General features: G+C 44.6%; 1 protein-coding gene across 1 annotated transcript in view; it reads right to left on the bottom strand.

Annotated features, from left to right (window-relative positions):
• Nucleotides 1-2747: 2747 nt before the first annotated feature.
• LOC120032065 (serine/threonine-protein kinase 10-like) overlaps nt 2748-22605 on the bottom strand; it is a 42337-nt gene continuing 22479 nt past the window's right edge. The window contains exons 6-19 of the mRNA XM_038978012.1: nt 21660-21854; nt 18983-19064; nt 16486-16626; nt 12589-13257; nt 10080-10210; nt 9098-9221; nt 7931-8110; nt 7752-7844; nt 7500-7629; nt 6847-6971; nt 6507-6695; nt 6082-6207; nt 5673-5786; nt 2748-3760 (exon numbers count right to left, since the gene is read on the bottom strand). Coding sequence (XP_038833940.1) covers nt 3620-3760; nt 5673-5786; nt 6082-6207; nt 6507-6695; nt 6847-6971; nt 7500-7629; nt 7752-7844; nt 7931-8110; nt 9098-9221; nt 10080-10210; nt 12589-13257; nt 16486-16626; nt 18983-19064; nt 21660-21854 — 2440 coding nt within the window. The 3' untranslated portion in view covers nt 2748-3619. The remainder of the gene's footprint in view (nt 3761-5672; nt 5787-6081; nt 6208-6506; nt 6696-6846; nt 6972-7499; nt 7630-7751; nt 7845-7930; nt 8111-9097; nt 9222-10079; nt 10211-12588; nt 13258-16485; nt 16627-18982; nt 19065-21659; nt 21855-22605) is intronic.

Raw genomic sequence — 22605 nt, 5'->3', positions numbered from 1 at the left:
CGTGTTATCTTGGTTTTCCTTGGAAATGTTCTTTTATTTTGAGGAAACGGATGCAACCTAGATCGAGAGTTAACCGCTGATAGCAGACACTCCCGTTGATGTTTTGGCCGTGTAACCTGCATTGGGGCTGTCAAATCGGTTGAGCAGCTGCTCTTCATTGTCATGAAGCCACACCCATCCCACTCGCTTTAGAAGTTCAGAGCAAGAAAGTGTAGGCTATATAGAAATGACGCTCAAATTGAAAATCATCCAACAGAATAATGAGGATTTCTATCAGCCTAATCGATGTGTAATTTACGTATCGCATTCCAGTGTTCGAACTTATAAACAAGGCTGCATGGAATCTCTCTTAATGCAACTCTGTGCAGCCAATGGCAATGTACGCTTTAGGTATAAAGCCGGGGGCCACGTGGATTTGACAGTTTATGCGGGTGTCGGCCATTGCGGCTCTGCTAGAATCTAGCCCTTACTTGAACAAGCTAGACATTAGAACGTTTGCATTTATTAGACTCCATGTACAACAGTGGTTCCTTCTGCTGAACAGTCATTCACTCACACCCCTTACAAAATAAACTTTAAAAAAAGGTAAACAGAGACAGAAAAAGACAGTCATTGCAAATGACAACAGAAGAGAGAAAAACAAACAAATTAAAATACATCTTGAGAGAGTAGCTGTACCTGATAGTTGACCAAATTACTGCAGATCAACACAGCGCTGTCAAACCCATTCCATGCAGGGCCTAGCGTCTGCTGGCTTTTCCTTTGAATTAATTAAGACTTAGACAACCAGGTGTGGGGAGTTCCTTCATTTATCAATCAAGTAGAAGGGAAGAGCAAAAACCCGCAGACACTCGGGCCTCCAGTGATCTAACAGGCCTAATTGGTCAAGAAAACAAACCCCATTTTCAAAAGCAGCAGGATACATATTAACTGCAAAATAGCTCTGATGCACTACCTCATAACTTAGTATACTCCTCTCAGTGCAAAGAAAGGCACATTTGGTGGAGGAAAAATTACATATTGCACTTTCATTAGCAGACAGTACATTTAATAACAAACAATGGAAAATAACCCCAATATACTTAAAATGTAAAACGTATATCTCTTAAGATTCCTACAAAGACAGTATTCCACTTTGCCTTTGTTAGTTCCCATCCAGTGTGCTAGTATTGCCTTTACAGTAAAAATGCAGCACAGAAAAACATTTGAGACATGAACACAATCAACTCAAAAATATCTAATTTTCTTCAACCCTTTAATTAAAAAAAACAAAAATAAAATTGGACTACAATTTACTTTCCCCTGACTTCTCCTGTATTCATTCAGTGTTTAAGCTCATCTCATGAAAATGTAAAACTAGGGCTCTATTCTGATCGAAACAAGGAATGATCTGAGCATTTTAAGTTAATATATAATACAATATGCCATTTAGCAGATGCTTTTATCCAAAGCGACTTAAAGTCCAAGTTACAATGAAACTGATTTCGGTGGGAATTCCATTAATTCACTGTGTTAACAGAAAAAGTGAATTCTGAAGATCATGCTCTGTGCTGATCTTTGTAAAGTAATAAAGAATTGTCAAAAGAAAAATTTGGCAACTAGATATAAACTCAGCAAAAAAAGAAACCCCTTTTTCAGGACCCTGTTTTTCAAAGATAATTCGTAAAAATCCAAATAACTTCACAGCTCTTCACTGTAAAGGGTTTAAACACTATTTCCCATGCTTGTTCAATGAACACACACACCTGTGGAACGGTCGTTAAGACACTAACAGCTTACAGACGGTAGGCCAATTAAGGTCACAGTTCTGAAAACTTAGGACACTAAAGAGGCCTTCCTACTGACTCTGAAAAACAACAAAGGAAAGATGCCCAGGGTCCCTGCTCATCTGTGTGAACAAGCCTTAGGCATGCTGCAATGAGGCATGAGGACTGCAGATGTGGCCAGGGCAATAAATTGCAATGTCCGTACTGTGAGACGCCTAAGACAGCGCTACAGGGAGACAGGACGGACAGCTGATTGTCCTCGCAGTGGCAGACCACGTGTAACAACACCTGCACAGGATCGGTACATCCGAACATCACACGTGCGGGACAGGTACAGGATGGCAACAACATCTGCCCGAGTTACACCAGGAACGCACAATCCCTCCATCAGTGCTCAGACTGTCCGCAATAGGCTGAGAGAGGCTGGACTGAGGGCTTGTAGGCCTGTTGTAAGGCAGGTCCTCACCAGACATCACTGGCAACAACGTCGCCTATGGGCACAAACCCACCGTTGCTGGACCAGACAGGACTGGCAAAAAGTGCTCTCCACAGACGAGTCGTGGTTTTGTCTCACCAGTGGCGATGGTCGGATTCGCGTTTATTGTCGAAGGAATGAGTGTTACACCGAGGCCTGTACTCTGGAGCGGGATCAATTTGAAGGTGGAGGGTCCGTCATAGTCTGGGGTGGTGTGTCACAGCATCATCAGACTGAGCTTGTCATTGCAGGCAATCTCAACTTTGTGCGTTACAGGGAAGACATCCTCCTCCCTCATGTGGTACCCTTCCTGCAGACTCATCCTGACATGACCCTCCAGCATGACAATGCCACTAGCCATTCTACTCATTCTGTGCGTGATTTCCTGCAAGACTGGAATGTCAGTGTTCTGCCATGGCCAGTGAAGAGCCCGGATCTCAATCCCATTGTCCACGTCTGGGACCTGTTGTATCAGAGGGCTAGGGCCTTTCCCCCCCAGAAATGTCCGGGAACTTGCAGGTGCCTTGGTGAAAGAGTGGGGTAACATCTCACAGCAAGAACTGGCAAATCTGGTACAGTCCATGAGGAGATGCACTGCAGTACTTAATCCAGTTGGTGGACACACCAGTTACTGATTTATTTTGACCCCCCCCCACACATTAAATTTCTGTTAGTCACCTGTCTGTGGAACTTGTTCAGTTTATGTCTCAGTTGTTTAAGCTTATGTTCATACAAATATTAACATGTGACGTTTGCGGAAAATAAACGCAGTTGACAGTGAGAGGACGTTTCTTTTTTTGCTGAGTTTATGTGCGCCATACTTGGGTGTGTTCATTAAGCGATAAACTCTTTGGAAGAAGACCGATATTGCAGTGAAACAAAAGTGTGTTCATTGACTCCCACCAACACAGCATTGTCTGAAGTACCTTTTTTTCTTATGTTCCACATTGCACCTAAACTACTGCTCCTCAGCTGACCCTCTTTGGGATATGGGATGCATCTCCCCACCACACCCTTCTAACTATAGGTTAGTCTCATGCTTATTGGGTAGACAAACCAATGGGGATCTGAGTCAATTTGGTGCTGTAGGCAATATTAATATGAATGAAAAAGGTAACGCTGCATGGATGAAGAACACCCTATCTATCAAGCAGCCTGATGCACATGTGGAGTTAAAGACAATCCTCAAAGAAAATATGACCAAGCTTTGCCATCTTGGGTTAATAAAATGATAAAATCTTATAAACAGGACTTAAAACATAACTACTCCTTAAAAATGAATGAAAAGTTCAGGAGGACTAAGGCAGCTGACAGTGGTCCTTCTGGGTATGGTGTGGGATAAGGCGGTAGGATGTTTGGAGGGGGGAGAGATGCCAGTCTACGTGGTAGAGGACTCAGAGTAAGGGAGGAACTTGGTGAGTTTGTTTGGGGAGCTGGGACTCAGGCACTCGGAGTTCTCACTCATCTTAAAGAACACCTCCTGTTCCCTCTTCCTCTGAGTCAGCTCCTCTTCCAGAGCCTGGGAGAGAGGGGGGAGGGAGAGAGAAGAAAGCGAGAAAAAGGGAGAGATGAGGGTAAGAGATGGGTAGAGAAAGACACTTTAAAACGCTCTCCAGCCATTTTGAACTTTCTGCTGAAAAACAATATCCCAAGTATAAATACAGTCCGTACACAAACTTAAAGGGGCAAGCCGCAGTTGAAACAATAACGTATACTCCCACCTCTGTTTTGATAAAATGCTGGGGGATGGGCCTGGAGAAACAACTATAGATGCCAGGACTGAACATCCAAGATACCCAAATTATAGTTAAGTATTTGAGGCTAGACAGCATGTTACCATTTAAAATGTTTACAAACAAAGTAAAAACAAGCTTATAAATGTGGGTGTTTTTAGTTTGAAACGGTGCGATTTGTTTTGATTAGCGAATGAATCAATGTGATTCGGTTTGTCACGACGCACTAATATTGTTTTGCATAAAACACATTCATTTTCCATTCTAAATTCAAATCTGCTGCTGATGGAGTTTATGAGCAGGATCTGCCTGAGCTGACGTGTGCCTGTAAATTATGTATGTACTAAGTAGGCACTTGAGACAAAGGAGACTAGGCATCTACCATCCCACTATCAGATTAGGGGGCAATGTAGCATGTTTTTTGTCCCCCCACTTTGGTTCTGATATCACCATCATCCACTATTTCACTTGTCATTTTTGCAGATGAAGTGTTTGAGCTAATAATGCGTCAATATTTATCATTTACAAATTAGCTATGACATTGCCAATGAATATATAGCACAATTTTGGATCCCCCCCCCCAAAAAAAACGAATGGTTTTGACTGTTTAGTGAGCTTTATTTGTCCACCTGCTTTGCACCTCGCAAAGTGATTGCTGTAGTCGTTATGAAATTAGCAACTTTGTTTAAAAATGACCGTATACACTGTTTGTTTAAGGCAAAAAACTACCAAAACTATTGCTGATGGTGAACCTGAACAATCAAAATATTGTAAGCCCCATTCAGCAGGTAGCATATAGTCAGACAAGAGTTGTGTCTACGGTATCTTTTAACTCCGGTAGAAGGCTATTTTCCATCAGCGCACAGCAATAGCCTAGTAATTTACATAGGTTGTCACAACTAAAAGCCAATGCTGAAGGTGCTGCGCAGATATGCACGATCAAGAACAGGACGCCTACCTCGCATTGGTGAGCGTGCAAAACTGGGCACAGTGCGCAATTTGACTAGGCTACTGATATTCCCTGGGGTTATTCGGCATGCAAAATGACTTGTAGATTGATGACTGTCAACACAGTTACATACTTATTTCGACACTGAAGGAGAGGACTCAGTTATCCCATCTTTTGTGACATTTTTGGAAGGTAGAAAGAAAGCAATATGAGCAAAAAAAAAAAAAAATGTGAATCTGCGATTTGTAACGTTTGAATCAATTTTCGGACCAATACATGCTACAATTGAATTGGTTTGGGGTTCGTGGAACAATGCAGTCGTATATTAAACGTTTGAATGCGTTACATCCCTAGTGTATATATATATATATATATATATATATATATATATATGTATTATTAAATATATTTATATATATATTTAATAATAAATATATATAAATATAAATAAACTAATCCAAAAATTGATGTCGCAACTGATGATTGCCCCTTTAAATGGTATAAAAAAATGTTTTGGACAACTGCAAATGTCAAGGGGAAGGCCATTCAAAGAATTGTGCCATGTCATACCTGGACCACTTATTGAGCTATACCATTTGTTAAGTAAATCAAAGTGATAAGGTGAAAAGAATACTGGAGTAGGACTTTAAATCTCGTCTTACAATAATGGCAACAGTAATGGACATCAACGTAAAGTGCTTTGAGACCTAGTGAAAATGACACCCAATGTTAACGGTATGGCCGCGTACCTTCTTCCTAGGCTTGAGCTGCTCCCTCCACTCCTTGAGATGCTGGTTGTGCTGCTCATCCAGAGACTTGAGCCTCTGAGTCTCGTTCTCAATGAGCAGGTGGCACTTCTCATTCTGCTCTCACACCACAATACAGTCAGTCATTACATAACACTATTCATGGAGCACCTGTGGAACTGATTTCCCATACTTTACAAACCTACTGAATTTGTGGATCTTCCTATCATTGTACATTATGCCACATACATGCAGGCATTCTAATAGGTTCATTCAGATAGGTTCTCATGGCTTTCAGGCTGGCGGGTATGCTCAGGACAAAATGATGTGTAAGGGTTTGACACCCAGGGTCAAATAAGCTAAGCTATATAGATGGACATTATTCAGGGAGAGTTTGGTGTACTGTGGTCACCTGTAGCTGCTGGAGCTCCCTGACGTTGCCCTCACACTGGCCCACCATGTCCCTCATCTGGTGGTCATGCTTCTGCTGCTGGTGCAGCCGCTCAGCCTTCTGACGCTTTTCCTCCTGCTGGGCAAACTGGGGAGGAGCACACACACACACACACACACACACACGAGGGAGAGAGATGGGGATGAGGGATTCGTTTACAGCACTTAGGCCTGATACAGAACTGTGATCCAGTTCTGTGAGTATGATATTACCATTTTCTAGCCAACACTTGCACGTGTTTTCTGACCGCTTGATGAGACGTCAGCGACCATCTTGCCTCTCTCTACCCTCCATCCCATATAGCTACACCACTACATGTTTGATTTACTCCTCCATTCACACCCAGTCTCCCCCCCCCGCCAGGCCGTTCTGTAGTTGTCTGGTACCTGTTTGGTCTTCTCGCGGTCCTCCGACGAGCTGCCCGTGGAGTTGATGCGGAGGCTCTTCTTGAACATGACCATGCGGGTCTTGCCCTCGCTGCGCTGGATCTTGGGCAGGCGACCCTTCTCCTGCTGCTGCCGGGCCTTCAGCAGCTCAATCATCCTCTGGTTGTAGCACTGCATCTGCTCTTGTTCCTAGGGAGACAGTCATGTGTGAGGATGCGTGCGCACACACACACTATGCAAAGGTAAGGGGTTGTTTGAGGATATTAGCTGGGCATACAAGGTTTAACCCCGATAACTGCAGTAGGTTCCTTTCCCAGCCACACGGATAGGGTTGCTATACCTTCTCATGCTTCTTGAGCAGCTGGTGCCGTTGGAAGAAGTACTGGTCTTTTAGCTGCTGTTTCAATAACTGGTGCTTCTCATGAAGGATCTTCTCGTCTAGGTCCCAGATAGTAGCTTCCCTGTCTGAGGAACAAAAAGTGGAGACAGCCAGTGAATGAAAATAGTTTGGAAAGCAGTTGGAAGAAGAGGAAGATTCTCTCAAGTCAGAGATAAAAATATATCCGAGGGGAAAGATAAACACCAAGTAAGCATTTGTTAAAAGTTGAGGGCTTGAACAGAGATCAAAGGTGTACTTTACAGGGACCGTTTGAGATTTAGGCAATAAAGCCCTTTTTTTTCCTAAATGTTGTGTCCACGGTGTGCAGTTCGAAGGAAGTTAAAAATTGTTTCTGGAGACATTGCTAGCAGCCTCAAGTAGACTTCCAGTCGTTGCGCTAATGGAAGTTAGCAATGGCTCCTGAAACTACCTTCAAATGTGCATCCTTCAAACTGCACAGAGTTCATCTCTCTGGGTAAGTGGAAACTGCCAAAATCTCAAACCATCCCTTTAACAGATCTCAGGGAGTGACTAGACCCCTCCCAGAGGAGCAGCTACTGTCATTCTAACAGTGTTGATGGCACCCAGCCATCCAATGTGACTGATGCTTGTACCTCTGACAAGGTTCTGCTTCTTGTTGAGACACTGCCTCTCTGTCTCGGAGATCTCCCTCTTGTTCTCCGAGATGATCCTCTTCAGCGTCGTGTCCAGGTGGTTCTTCTGGGCCGACAGGAAGTTCCGCTCCTAAACCACAGGAAACAGGCAGTGATGAGACGTTAATATGTGATTATAGCTAGCTACCGTTAGTATATTAGGTGGATTTAGAGGTCAGTGGTGGAGCGATAAAGAAAGCAGCTCGTGTTTACCTCAGTTTGTTTCATCTGTGTAAAGGTGTTCATGCTCTGTTTCATGCTGTCTTTCCGTGACTTTCTGGGGAGCTTCTCAATCTCATTCTTCACCTGGAAAGATGATTGTAAAAACGTATGGACTTAATAAACAACGCTCCTTTCATTTTTACGCTCACCGTCCACACGCACTCCCTCACCTCTTTTTTGTTGCGCTTCATCTGATCCTGGAACTTGTTGTAGTCGCGGTCCTGTTCGGAGCGGATGCGTTTGGTCTCGTCCCGGAGCTTAATGGCGTGGTCCGTCTCCATCTTCTCGATGGTCTGCTTCTGGTGCTTCTCCAGGCTCTCCAGCTCCGTGTCGTAGTACTTCTTCTTCGCCTGGGAGGAGCAGAGAGAAGGAATTAAACCTGTTCACCATATTTATATCATACGTAGCCATGATCCTGGTGGGCTAAGGGGGGGGGGGGACAAAGCTGGGAAGGTTTGGAAAATGTCAAAAAGGATAGAGGCAGGAGGCTGGTGGGAGGAGCTAGAGGACAGGCTCATTGTAATGGCTGGAATGGAGTCAAAATGTGGTTTCCATATGTTTCATGTGTTTGACGCCGTTCCATTTCAATGAGCCTGTCCTCCCACCAGCCTCCTCTGCAGAGAGGATATCCCCTACTTGTTCATAGACCGATGTAACGTGTGTTTTCTTTTGGCGAGGGGAGGGTTGTGGAAAAGGGATTCCCTTAACCAGACAGCTATCCAAAGGGATGTTGATATGACATGAGTGTGGGTGTTAGAGTTAATTCAGGGGTTCTGTCCTTCCATAAACAGCAGGAGATATTATGGTGTTGGTGTGGATTGGAGGAATTCTGTTTTTTTACACATTAGTGGGCGTAGATAAAAAAATAAAAAAAAGAGACCATTGGTATGTCGAGGCCTCTCAGTACACGCCAGCCCCGCGCAGGGACCACATCAATTACGAACCCCACCCGATATCAGGACAGATTTTTTTCTACGCAACCCGACCCACCAGCATAGAATTGTCCCGAGAGTCGATCCGTGACCCGAGTCTCTAAATATAGCTAATTCAACCGTTCTCGTATGTTTAAAATCTCAGCTCCTTTTCAGTTGTCCCAACTTTTCTTTCTACAAAAAGGCTCCCATTGTCAGCAAGACGCATCAGTTAAATTCAGGCTACAAGAGTTTAGGCCAGGGTTTCCCAAACTTTTTTCGTCCACGACCCCATTTTCACATCTGAAAATTCTTGCGAACCCAACCATGGTATTTTTTTATTTTTTATTAACAGCCGTGGGTATCCAACCCGATGCAAGACTATAGTGTGACTGTGTGTTTGTCAGTGGGCGTGTCTAGACCTACGTTCATCTCCTGGTCGAAGCGTCGCTGCATCTGCTCCTTCTGAGCGTCCAGCTTTGTGTTCAGTAACGCTTGAGCGCGGTGCTCCTCCTTCTGCAGCAGCCGCAGATCCCGGAGCTCCTGACGCCTGCACACACACAGTTCAAATACTCGTACGGTCTTGACCTTGACAGACTTTTAGACAATCTGAGGGAGATGACATTGCCTCGGAGTAAAAACAGTTGGAGGCAAATAATTCCACATCAAAGATCTATTAAATAGTCAAAACAATGTACACTGAATCAGTTCTGAGCACCATGAGACAATTGGCCTCTCGTATCAGAAGACAGACTGGGGAATATATTCTCTCCATGGAGATAAGAGAGGAGAGGAGAGTTCATGGGAAAGCCTTGCTCCCTCCATCACAATGAGAACACAGAGCTTAGAGAAATCTGACTACCAGGTAGTAAGTGTGCGAGTCATCACCAGTCTCCGACACTGCCTGAACCAACAGAGTATGGTGTCAAATGATCACCACTAGATGGCAATGACAGCACACTTGGCTCCGGATCTTTAACTCATGACGTGTCAGAATCCTCTAACAAGTTTCAATTATTTGTTGTCAAATTGGGGCAGTTTAGGGAATCGTACATGTTAATGCAAAATAGTGAAATATTTGGCCCATATCAAAACCAGTGACTGGTATACATTGTTTACTGGTATACTGAATATCTTATCACTGTTAGGAACTTATGACAATCCTTCCTTTTCACTCACAAAAATAGTATGTTCCATGCTATGTTGTTCACACTTGACTCACATGATCTCAAAGGGCAAAGACCAGACCAGGACGGCCAAAATAGGACATCTGAACACCACCCCAAGCACTCAACAACTCTCAGTATACCAAAGATCCTGTTTTATACAGAGATGAGTAGACCCGGCCCCTTTTCCTGACCTTGATTCAGGGAGAAAAAAGGGTTTTCAAGGAAGCAGTGTGACTTGCCTGAGGAACCTCATCTCTTCATCTTTCTTCTCATCATCGCCAATGATCTTGGATGTGGTCACGCTGACCTCCAAGCCGTCAATGACAAACTTCCTGGTGCGCTTCAACGTCTTACTGGAGAAACGAGAGTCCTGGAGGAGACAGAGAGCGTTATTAGGGGGCACAGTGTGTGTTTAGTGTCACAATACAGTACCATGATTGAGTGACTGCAGCAGTGTTATTTTTACCATTAGGACGGTCCTAATGGTAAAAATAACACTGCTGCAGTCACTCAATCATGGTACTGTATTGTGACACTAAACACACACTATATATATATATATATATCAACAACAAGTAAGGACGTTCAGCCTTGGCATGATACATGACGACAACACACTAGTGTGTCTTCAAAGAAGAAGGCTGTGTATGGAGAGCACTGTACATAGTCTGCCTGCCAGTTGACAGGAAAGAGCAGTAGTGGAAAGGCATGGACACACACCGTCAGCGTTTGCCGGCCCGAGAGCACTTACAAATTCTAAACAGGGTGCCGGCGGTCATTTGCAAACCAATTCTACAGCGGGTGGTCCCTAAAAACACGCTACGCCTAACGAACTGCAGATCAACATTTGCTGCGCGTGTGTGTGTATGATCCCTAAAACAGGGTGATCCTGCTGGGCCGGTCCTCTATAATTACCCTGCTCTGTTGTACAGGGAGGGAGTGCCAAGCAGGAAGTTGGATTCTCTGACAACAGAGCTCTCATCCCCCAGTACAGAAACAGAGAGACTCAATGGGTTCTTACTGGTCACTCTCCAATTTGTAAGTCGCTCTGGATGAGAGCGTCTGCTAAATGACTTAAATGTAAATGTCACTGGGCCAGAACCACACCAGTCTCTGCCCAGGAAAAGTAGCAAAACCCTGGGTGACACGGCTACTTTAAGGGCGTTTGTGGAAATGATAATCATCCTATTGATGAAAAGTGAAAACGTAAGGGGCCAGCTGAACAAACACCGTTCCCTGTACGTCTCTCACCAGAAGGTACTGTAAGTAAACAGTAGCCATTCTTCTAAACCTTTGACAGAGACACTGTGTGCGATGACGTGTGTGTGTGCGCCCACGCGCGCGAGTGAGCGAGAGTGATGACATCGGTGCATAATGTATGTGAACAAGTTGAGCACACATCCAGTGTGCTCCGAGGGCACAGGTGTATGTACTGCAGCAACAGCTCAGATGGGGCCTAGCCTCGCGTCTGGCTCTAGCCTCCCTCCCTTGATCGGTGTTCTCTCATACAGCGCCATTCATAAACCCCTGGTTTTTCCTGACATGCCCGTCTCTCATGTATATAGCCTCACACTGTTACTGGGTCTAACATAGATGTCCCATTCATCTAGCCCAGCGGAAAAATTAACTGCTGAATAATCTGTTCTGGAAAAATACATATCACAAATAGAACACAAGTCCAATGAATAGATTTCCAGTGATGGCCAGTCCAACAACCAGAAGCTCCCCCAGCAACAATGGCTGTATAGAAATGATATCCACAATACTGAATGCTGAATAGAGCTCGAAACAAAGAGCCATTGGTCATAATGGATGGAAAATGGAATTGTATTAGTGCAAAACAGACTCGTTATTAGAAGGATGGGATGTCCATTTTCCAGAGAACATCAGTTTGATTCCATCTCAGAGCCTCTTCTGCTAGAATTGAAGCTTTTGCCATAAAACGTTGGACATAGCAGCTTATTTCAGTGGAGTTTGACTCATTGACAAGTGCATGTATGAATGCAGGTTAGGGGTAGTTTAAGACAAGCTGTTCTTTGTTGTGAGCCTTCACCCTAGGACAGGGTTCCCCAACTGACGGCCCGCGGGTGGTTTTATTTGGCCCCCAAAGTTCTCTGAGCAAAATAAAATGTACAAAAATGATTGGACATAAGACCATAAAAACACCAGGAAATCAGCTCCAAGTGATTTTAATTTAAGAAATCTGTTCTCAAGTATTCCCATGCATAATGGAGACGTGATCATATTCAAATGTAAGCAAAGGTTTCAAATGATTATGTTTTAGTCAGACATTATACACTATATATAAACTCGTAAAAATCCAAATAACTTCACAGATCTTCATTGTTAAAGGTTTAAACACTGTTTCCCATGCTTGTTCAATGAACCAAAAACAAATAATGAACATGCACCTGCCCGGACGACACTGGGCCAATTGTGCACCGCCTCATAGGTCTCCCAGTCGTGGCCGGCTGCGACACAGCCTGGGATCGAACCCTGGTCTGTAGTGACGCAGTGCCTTAGACAGCTGCGCCACTCGGGAGGCCTCACAGCTAGCCATTGTTATGTAAAATGCTGCCCAAAATATCCCAGTGGTCTTGCCTTGGCCCCAAGCCAGAGCAGGTCTGCCGAGACCATGGCCCAGAAAGTCACTGGAGCCAGGCCGTGGAAATACGAAAGTCTGAGGTTTTTTGGTAAAACACAAGGATAAATCATTGGAAATGTGACATTAAACATGGTGTTACTCACCACCCTGGGGCAAAGGGATCCATCGTCCTTGTTGACTGACATGTCTCCTGACAGGTTGAGGCTGATGTCCATGCTCTCAGAAGCAGACACGCTGCCCGCATCAGAGTACCTCTTGGAGATGCCATTGGCGTTGTGGTGGGCCATCAGGTTGTCCATGTTAGCCCCTATGGGGACCCTCTCCCTTTTCGAAGGCCCCCTCATGCTGCCGTTCAGCCCGATCAAAGGTGTGGGGTCTGGTGTAGGGGTGGTGGGCCCTTTTCCCCCAATTACGGGCACCTCCCCACTGGCCATGTTGCCGCTTCCTCCCTTCACCACTAACTGGCTTTGGGGTATTTTTGGTACCATCTCTGGCTGTGCCAGCAGGGCCGGGTTCTCTGTCAGAGGGGTGTCCACAGGCTTGCTCTCATCCGAGGTGCTCTTTCCATCCTCGATGCCCGAGTCGGAGCTGGAGAAGGCCTTGCCAGAGGTCTCGCTCTCGGGCTTGTCAGAGTCCACAATGCTGATGCCCTCATCAGGGAGCTGTCGGTCGATCAGCTGGCCATCCCTCGTGCGGGAAGGTCTCACGGGGGGTTTGGCGTCGGCCCCCACGGGGGTTTTGGTGAGTGTGTCTGGGGCATTGTCCCCTTGTAGACTGGTCTGACTGGTTTGAGACGGGTCCTTGCCTGGAGGCTGGGGAGAGGAGAGGAACATTGTTATGGGCGGCAGTGACAAAGCATTTCAACACGGGTGCCTTTTTCACACCTTTTCCCCCAGAAGCACCTATGTTGAAAGTAATCCCACTAATACGAGCCAAATGAAATGGACTTAGCCTTAATGCTTGATGGTCTTATTCCTAATGCTCAAGTTCTCTTGGCTTCATATTGCAGTAGATCTGCAGTGTTGACCTTTATTGGTACTGTCTGTAGCAATGCAGATGTTCCTTTCTAAACTCCTACCTATAAAAAAAACGTACCTCTTCTGCGCACCGGAGATAAAGTATGTAATCAGTAATAACACACTAATAATAACAACAGGTGCAGATCCTGTTGATGTCCCGTGGCTCACGTGCAGAGAGCGGTCTCGGAGCGTTATGCTAACAATGGTCAGCCACCTTTACGACCGGGGACAGCCTTTCTAAAACACTGTTGGAGAGAACTGGCTAACTGCTCTCCAGGCCCTGAGACAAATGTTTACAACCTCTCCGCCAATTACACCCGCTGCTACGCTCTGTGTGTTTCAGGGCCGCCAGCAAACGTGTGGCGAGCAGGCATTCGCCCCCAGGACTTTATTAGGTGGGGCAGAACCCCACCACTTTAGATTTGGTTTAATACAAAATGACACAAAAGCGTTGAAAACAGGGACAAAGTAGGCTTACTGTTTTTTTTTAGATGGCCTTGCCTCATAATTCATTAACTCGCACACAATTTGTAGCCAATGTCTTTCTCACCAGAGTGCTGCAGGTTGTGTGTGTGTGTGTGTGTGTGTGTGTGTGTGTGTGTGTGTGTGTGTGTGTGTGGACCAAATCAGATTTACAGAAATTGCGGGTCTGGCATGTGCACGTCTATAGAAAGCAGTGCGCGCTCTCCACTTCAAGCCAGTATTATTTTAGCGAACAGGAAAATAACTCACTCCCCGACACAAGCAAAAACACTTTACAGAAATGTTGTGGCAGCCTACACCTAAACAGTAGCGATCTGACACGCTGTATCACTCTGATCAACTGTGGCCTACACCTATGCGCCCTGCCCCGTCCCATTTGGCCAGGGGAAACTTTATTTTCTAATGCTCTTCCTAATGGAACAACAAATCAGGCTCAACTAGCCCGGCTGCCATTAATTGTCCCTCTTTCACTTAAACAATGGGGATGAACCAGAAAGTTCAGTTTTAGGCTTACTGAAATTCCTTACATTTTTGTGGTTTTCATGTTATCACCTGGGCAACTTTAGAGCAGGCTCAACTTGCCTGACTGCTCAGTTTACTTGCTCCAGACAATAGGGCAACTCTTAAGGTCCCTGCTACAACCAGGTTCTAGAGTTTTACCAGCTGGTAACCATCAGGAAGAAAAATATGGCACGACCACTCTGGGACCTGTGGTGCCACCTCTGACCATACATGATACAGACAACATCTTGGAGTGTCTACATTCTGAAATACGACTTTACACATCAATGTATTCAACTTTACAAATATCTCAAAACAACCCTTTTTGATCATACTGTACTTCGTGTGTGTGTGTGTGTGTGTGTGTGTGTGTGTGTGTGTGTGTGTGGTGGACGACTAAGAATTCCTGAAAGCTGCACTCTCAGGCCTTGCATTTCCCTCTGGGGGAGGGGGGGGGTTCTGTGAGAAGAAAGCTGTTTGGAGTGTGTGTGTGTGTGTGTGCGCGCGCGTTTGCGTGCGGGGTTTCTGTCAGGAGAGCGCAGGAATGAAACATGCTGATCTCTTGACTGCGGGTCAGCAGTAGCTATAATGCAAGAGGACAGGACAGACCGCTGACTATACTGATGCTCTAAGGGTAGCAATAATGAAGACCGCTACGGTCCATCCAAAATGACTGACCTGAAATGACCTCAGGTCCATATCACATAAGTTATGAATGACTCATTATCACCTCGAAACAATTCTACCAATCTAATGTCCAACTTCAGTACTGTTTGATTTGGAAAACATACAGTTTAAAGGCAAGTGTATATGTTTACCTAAAGGGTCTGTGGAAAAGAAACCATGTCAAACTTTAAATAATGAAGTCCCCCAAGAGGTGGTAAAGCGATATTTGTGCCAGTGTACAGGACAACAAACAGCATCCTTTTTTAACAGTGGGTACCTGGGTGTGTGAAAGCAAGTGTTCCAATTTGTTTGAGCACCAGTGATTTAGTGCCCTCTGACTTCCCCTCACTTTCTAATCCAGTCCACCCACACATTCATATACAGTAAACCCATTACTCTCAACCTGAAAACGCTTAACTGGAAGCGTTTGATTAGTAGATGTTTCACGGGCGGTTTCCCGGACGCAGGTTAAGCCTAATCCTGAATTCAAACCCATTTTCAAAAATGGAGATTCTCCATTAGTCCAGGACTAGGCTCAATCTGTGTTTGAATAGTAGAAAGACCATATGGAGTCCTCATCAGGGACATAATGACCATGGCAGCTGGAGTTTGAGGTCGTCCAGGGAGTGTGTGACTATCAGTGTGTGCAGAATGTGCTTTAGTGCGTGTGTTCTATCGTCTCAGTGAGAAGTGTGTGCATGTCCTCCGCCCCCATCTCAGTGTGCGATCCGAACACCACAGAAAACACCCCCACACTTTAGAGAGCGCTGCCCTGCTGAGTCAACACCAGGGTTTCCCAATCTCCGTCCTGGGGGCCCCAGTTTAGTTTTTTTCCCTAGCACTACACAGCTGATTCAAATAACCAACTCATCATCAAACTTTGATTATTTGAATCAGATGTGTAGTGCTAGGGCAAAACCAAAACATGCAGCCAGGGTGGGGGGACCCCAGGACAGAGTTTGGGAAACCCTAGTCTAGACCACACACACACACACACACACACACACACACAGATGAACAGGAAGCTGCAGATTCTGGGGTGTGGGGCACGCTAGCAGAAACTATCAAAAGAAAAGTCACCAGACATAGAAGATTCCAAAAGTAGATGTACTGTACTTTGATTCAGCTATGTACATATCAATATCCTCCCTCAATGTCACATACAACATGACTGCTAAACAGAATGTCTTGGTTGTATTAACCAAACCACTTTGAGGCCTACGTGAAACGAGAACTTCAGGAAACAATAGGAAAACGCCACTGCTAAGAACAGAGGTGAAAGTTCATTGGAAGAGAGAGAAGGATATAGGATAAAAGGAATGCAGGAAAGGAGAGAGACAGGAGAGAGTGAGAGCAGTAAAAGGGTCTTACCACTGGGACTGAGAGCTCAGCGGTGTCGTCCTCCTCTCCTTCCTCTCGATTGTCCTCGATTTCCTCCATGACTTCAGCCTTCGCCTCGGCAACCAGCTCTCGCAAGGGTCTGTTGGTCTTCACCGAGCAGACAAAGGGGTGCTGGGGGGACAGGGAGGAGGTCAGGACAACCATGTTACACCCATAGAACAACACTTGAATGACAGGGGCATAGAAAGCAAACAGGGGGAAAAGGTACTTTCACAGGAGAGTGAAACTTAAATCTGCCACCTCTACCCATGGCCGTTTCTAAACATTAGAAACAGTAGCAACCATCAATGAGGCCAGGGTATGAGCTCACCCTGATGAAACAATGAAGATGACCCCAAATCCTCATGTGCTTATAAAACCAAGTTCCTAGATAAGACAGGGCAATTTTTTTTTATAAGAATCATTTAATTAGCGTAATAATAGGAGCAGGCTTGAGAGGGGGTAATTTGACAGCCACAGACAAGGCTGTGAAAATGTAAGTGCAGCGAAAATAAAAGAGCAAGCATCTATTATTCAGGTGATTTGAACAATGGCTAATTTAATTGGCCCAGCTGGCACAGGCAGGTAGGCAAGTGACAGGAAGTGTGGCTGAGGCAGAAAGGGACCCTCTGGGCTGCCTCCATCCGTGTGGATAGCATTAGTGATAGCTTTAAAACTTCTCCAATGACAGAAAATGCATCAAGTCAACAACGACTCGGGGAAAGCAGAGTGCCAGCTATCACACAGGAGAGGAAAAACACCCAGGCAAAGTGCTACACTTGAACACCACAACGCAGTGTCTGGGGTATTCAAGGAACGCGGGGAGAAGCATTTGAAACACCTCACTAAGACTTATGGACTTGGCTCACTGGAAGTCCGACAGAACGGATTCAGACGCTCTTTGAAACGTCGCATCAACACTTCCTGGGTATACATGGTAGCGATCTCTCTATAACCATTATAAAAAAAAGAACACAGGTTTGGTTTCCGGCTCAACTAAACAGTGAATCCTTTTCTGGCAGGTAGTGGTAATTCTGTTGATTCAACACACATCACAACACACATGCTCTGTCTCACAAAGGAGCTTCACAACTCAGGGCTAGTATTCATAAAGCATCTTGGAGTAGGAGTGCTGATCTAGGATCAGTTCCCTCGTCTATGTAATGTTCATTCATAAGGAAAAAAAGGCAAAGCTTATCCTAGATCAGCACTCCTATTCTGAGACTTTACTCTGCCCTTCCAGCTTCAACAGGTTTACTATGAAAACTGAGCCTGGACCACCACTGCTACACTAAGCAAAATGTTCACTGGGTGAAGAAAGCACACGGACCAGCATTAGTTCCCAGCCATGTTTGATCCAGCCATGGCTCAGGCCGGCTTAACAGCTCCCTCTGATGTTTGTAAGGGAGGGGCTGGTCTGGTCTGGACGGCTGGTCCGAAATGCTTCAATGTGAACCACATGGCCAGCTTCAGAGAGGTAGAGGCACAGAATGGCTGGAGTTGGGTGATGCTATTCTTAACCTCTGGTCCAGGGTAAGTTATCGTTTGTTCCTCCTAATGGTTAACGTTGGGACTTGGGCAATCTGATCCTAAATCTGTAGTTAGGGACCAATGGTCACGGCTGTGGTGAATTAAGATACTTCATCATGTGGTTGTGTAGACAACATGTATACAACATTCCCCCACATGGGATGAGGCGGCCATGGACGTGACATAACAGAGTGAGAGAGAGGAGAGCTACAGTCATATTGACTAGACTTATGTTTGTCCCCTGACACATACGATCGCACACGGACACCGTCCAAGTGTTGACTGGAATAATGGATGTAAATAAACTGACTTCTAACAATGAGATTTCCAACAATCTCAATCAATGAGTGATCCACAGACCAAGTAACCCCCAAGGACTCCTCCCCGTGTCACAATGCATGCCAATAAGCCACAGCGGGTGCTGTTGGCTGCTGTTCAAGGCGTCTCATTCCCATCAACGTCATCGCACTGGGGTTAAAAACAGCAGTGGTATGATAGAGATCAAAACCTACAGTGTGGCACTGAACGTGACCACTCCTGTCTCTCTCCGGTGCTCTTTCAACTCCCAGCAGGCTTTTGGCCAGGATACTCGGCCCCTGTAATTGTCCAGGGGTGGAGAGAATATGGAGAAAAAAAAAATCCCAAAGTGCCATTCACTAGAAACAGTAATACAAATTGCTAGCAATCCCTCCTGCTTTCAAACCCAGACAGGAAATAGTGGGTCCTGCATTTTAATAGACGCCTCATCTCTTATTTCCTTGTGCTTTCTCGCTCTCTTTCTCCCAAATGCCCTCTATGTTACCGCTCATTTGCCCATTGTAGCATCTCCCTATTCCTCGTGTCTGAAAAAGCTGATGTTTGGGAGGATAAGAACGTGGACCTGTGAAGAATGAGATAAGGGGAAACCGTCCTCATACGTCAAAGAGGCCGGAGCTAGAGTATAGTGTGACCATCTTACCTCCAGGAGTTGGGCTGCGTTTGGCCGACTCTCCGGATTCTTATCCAACGACTTTTTCAGGAAATCCTTAAACTCCTGTGACCTTAAACACACAGAATTCCGGGAACATTAATCAACGGAAGACAGAAAGGAGATAGGGTGGTGGTATTTTCACCACCCTTGACAATCTGAGGCTATAACGGAACAGACTCAGAGTTTAATGGCTGTGATAGGAGAACACTGAGAATGGATTAACATTGTAGTTCCTCTACCATACTAATATAACTGACAGAGTGAAGAGGAAGCCTGTACAGAATAAAAAATATTCCAAGATATGCATCCTATTTGCAACAAGGTTCTAAAGTGATACTGCCCCCAAAGAAAATGGCAAATAGCGCATTGTATCCAGGACAAAAACTGTTTGGGGCAAATCCAATACAACATATTACAGAGTACCACTCTCCATATTTGCAAGCATAGTGGTGGCTGCGTCATGCTATGGGTGTATTTGTAATCCTTAAGGACTGGGGAGTTTTTCAGGATAAAAAAATGGAATGGAGCTAAGCACAGGCAAAATCCTAGAGGAAAACCTGGTTCAGTCTGCTTTCCACCAAACACTGGGAGATTAATTCACCTTTCAGCAGGACAATAACCTAAAACACAAGGCCAAATATACATGATTTGCTTACCAAGAAGACAGTTAAAACTGTTACTCAGCAACATTGACTTAAGTCTGCTTGAAAATCTATGGCAAGATCTGAAAATTGTTGTCTAGCAATGATCAACAACCAATTTGATAGAGCTTGAAGAATTTTGAAAATAATAAAAATGGGCAAATGTTACACAAACCAGGTGTGGAAAACTCTTGGAAACTTACCCAGAAAGACAACTGTAATAACTGTATTGGATACTTATCTAAATCAAGACCACTTGTGTAGATCGTTGACAAAAAAAAGACAATTAAATCAATTTTAATCCCACTGTAACAACAATATTTGACCCACTACCTGGATTCGGTCCTATGTAGTAAAATTTCAAATCATGTTTTTTTTTTTACATTGGATAAAAGTAGAGACTAGAAAATGGTATATCGTACACTGCAGTTGAGGAACAATGGGAAAGTAATTCTGCTTTGAAAGTTGATAAACTTGTAACTCCACTTTTGAGAAAATGGCCGTTGAATGTTTTGGTACAGCTACTGGAGAGCTCTTCTTTGTCTACACCTATTCAGCATCGTTCACACCCTCTTAACCTTTAGCCCCAGGTAAAAATACACTATCTAGTCCTTGGCCTAGATCCTAATCTGACTTTGAACGTGTCCATAGAAAGATATTGGAAACATATTTTATAATTATTATATCATCCTTACCTAGACACTGAAATAAATTCTATAACCACCCGCCAGCCACATCTAGCTACGTGGTTGGATCACTATTGTCTAGACATGTACACGTTCATGAAATACAATAGATGGCCGTAATCACTCCCAGACACACCTGGCTAACTTGATGGGTCATGTAATCATTCTCTTGCGAAGTGGAGTCTTTTGTTTAGACATGTAGCTAGCTAAACAATGATCCACAATCCCAACCCATAGCTACAGTACAACCAAATTGGCATAGCTAGCCACCATCCACAAAATGCTTGAGTATGAATAGGTAGCTAAAGCTAACCAAATAGGTTCAATGTTAGCTAGCTAGTTAACATTAAACTATAACAAGCAATGCAAATGGCTTTCCGAGATACAAATAATATTACTACACAGATCATACACATAACGTTAACTAGCGAGCCAGCTAGATAGCTAACAGTATGCTTTAACTTGCAATGAAAATGATTGGCAAAATTAGAAAGATATAATATCTGAAAATGTAGCTAGACTCTTAGCCGTATACATGGATGAATGCGTCACGGCAGCGTGTCTTTTCCGTTTGGTTTGTAGCTAGCTACAGCTTGTTTGGCCCGTCACTGCGGTCAACCATGTGCAGAAAGTAACGTTTGTCCATCCCACTGATCTTTGAGGGCAGTAGCAACACTTTGTCAGTTCTCTATGGCTAACATTATATCTTTCAAAAAAGCTGAGGTAGCAAGAATTATTTACACATACTGAGCAGCTCAGGTTATAGACATGGCAGACCAATCCGAACTCATCTCTCGATATGTCCAGCCCATTCATTATCCTCAGCCAGTCATGGCTAGTGGGAAGATTCCTGTCTTTTTCAGTGGCTAAACCAACTAGGCTCGGAATGTATTCGTATTTACAGATGGCATAAAAGTTTGTTATTAAGGCACATGGAAGTTCACATGTTCTACAAGGCATTTCTGCCCAAAAAATGCATTTTGATAAAAAAAATACAAATAACAATAAAGCGTTGAAATGCCTCTCCTGTGAAGTAGTGATGTGCAACATACGCCTAGCTTCTTGAAACGGGTCATAAATGTGGAAAAAGTCAAGGGGTGTGAATACATTCTGTATTTCCTTAGAAAAATACAGCTTTCACTAGGAATGCTCTTCCCATCTGGAGCATAGCTATTGGCACCTAGAGTATAGGCCCACGCTCTTGCATCTACTGAGCGACGGAACGCACCGCCTCAAACTGATTAGAAAAGCCACAGCTCTGCACACTCAAAGTCCTATCTTCACTGGCTTTGGCCTAGGGTTTGGACCTATACATCATCACCCCCCTCTGGGTCTCACCACTTGTTGGGCTGCTCCAGGGTAGGGGGCTCAGACTTGGCTATCTTCAGCAGGACCCTCATGGGGTTGAGTTCGTGGTGCGGGGGCTCGATCTGTGCCAGCTCGATCAGGGTGATACCAAGGGACCAGATGTCAGCCTTGTAGTCATACGGAGCGTCCTTCATGGTCTCACACATCACCACCTCCGGAGCCATCCTGGAATACAATATAGCACAATAGAGGACAAATGGTTAACCTCTAAATGCCAAATCTGGTGCACATAGAGATATATATATATATCTTGTTTTCGACATGTTAACACACTTTTGAATCAGCTATGTTTACAGACCAAGTGAATAGTAGGCATATATACTTCAATCTGAGCTCTGGAGATACCAGAGGCCTATCCGGTGTTTGCCTACGATCAAAAGTGACATATTACATAATCTTCAGAAATATTATACTGCTTGGCTTCACATTCACTGTAAAATACATAGAGTGAAATGGCATCTGTTACTCATTTATGAAGCTAGTGAACAATGTGCAACACCTGGGCAGGTTGACTGAGAGGCCATTTCAGACGATAGTCATTGCCTTGGATGAGACCTGCTCTGGTCAATAGTTAACTTCAACCCAACCATGATCGGAAGACCAGCCAGAGCACAATGTCCAGAACCACAACAATTTACATATCAGCTTTCACAAGAGCCTTGTAAAAGGTTACGATCAAGCCATAACGACTGAGCACTACTGTACGGAGTGTTCTTATGATATCAAGCAGGACATACAACTGGTTCAACAAGGCGGCATGGGTAGTAGGAGGGATGTTCTTAACTTCGTCATGCAGTACCACCGTAATCCCATTAAACACTGTGCGCTCAACTGGCACCCATGGCCCCTGGTCAAAAGGAGTGCTCTTTAAAAAGGGAATAAGGGGCCATTTGGGACACACCCAGTGGCAGGCACC

The sequence above is a fragment of the Salvelinus namaycush genome, chromosome 3, assembly GCF_016432855.1.
Source record: "Salvelinus namaycush isolate Seneca chromosome 3, SaNama_1.0, whole genome shotgun sequence".
Lineage (NCBI taxonomy): Eukaryota > Metazoa > Chordata > Actinopteri > Salmoniformes > Salmonidae > Salvelinus > Salvelinus namaycush.
This window is presented reverse-complemented; position numbering and strand designations above follow the sequence as displayed.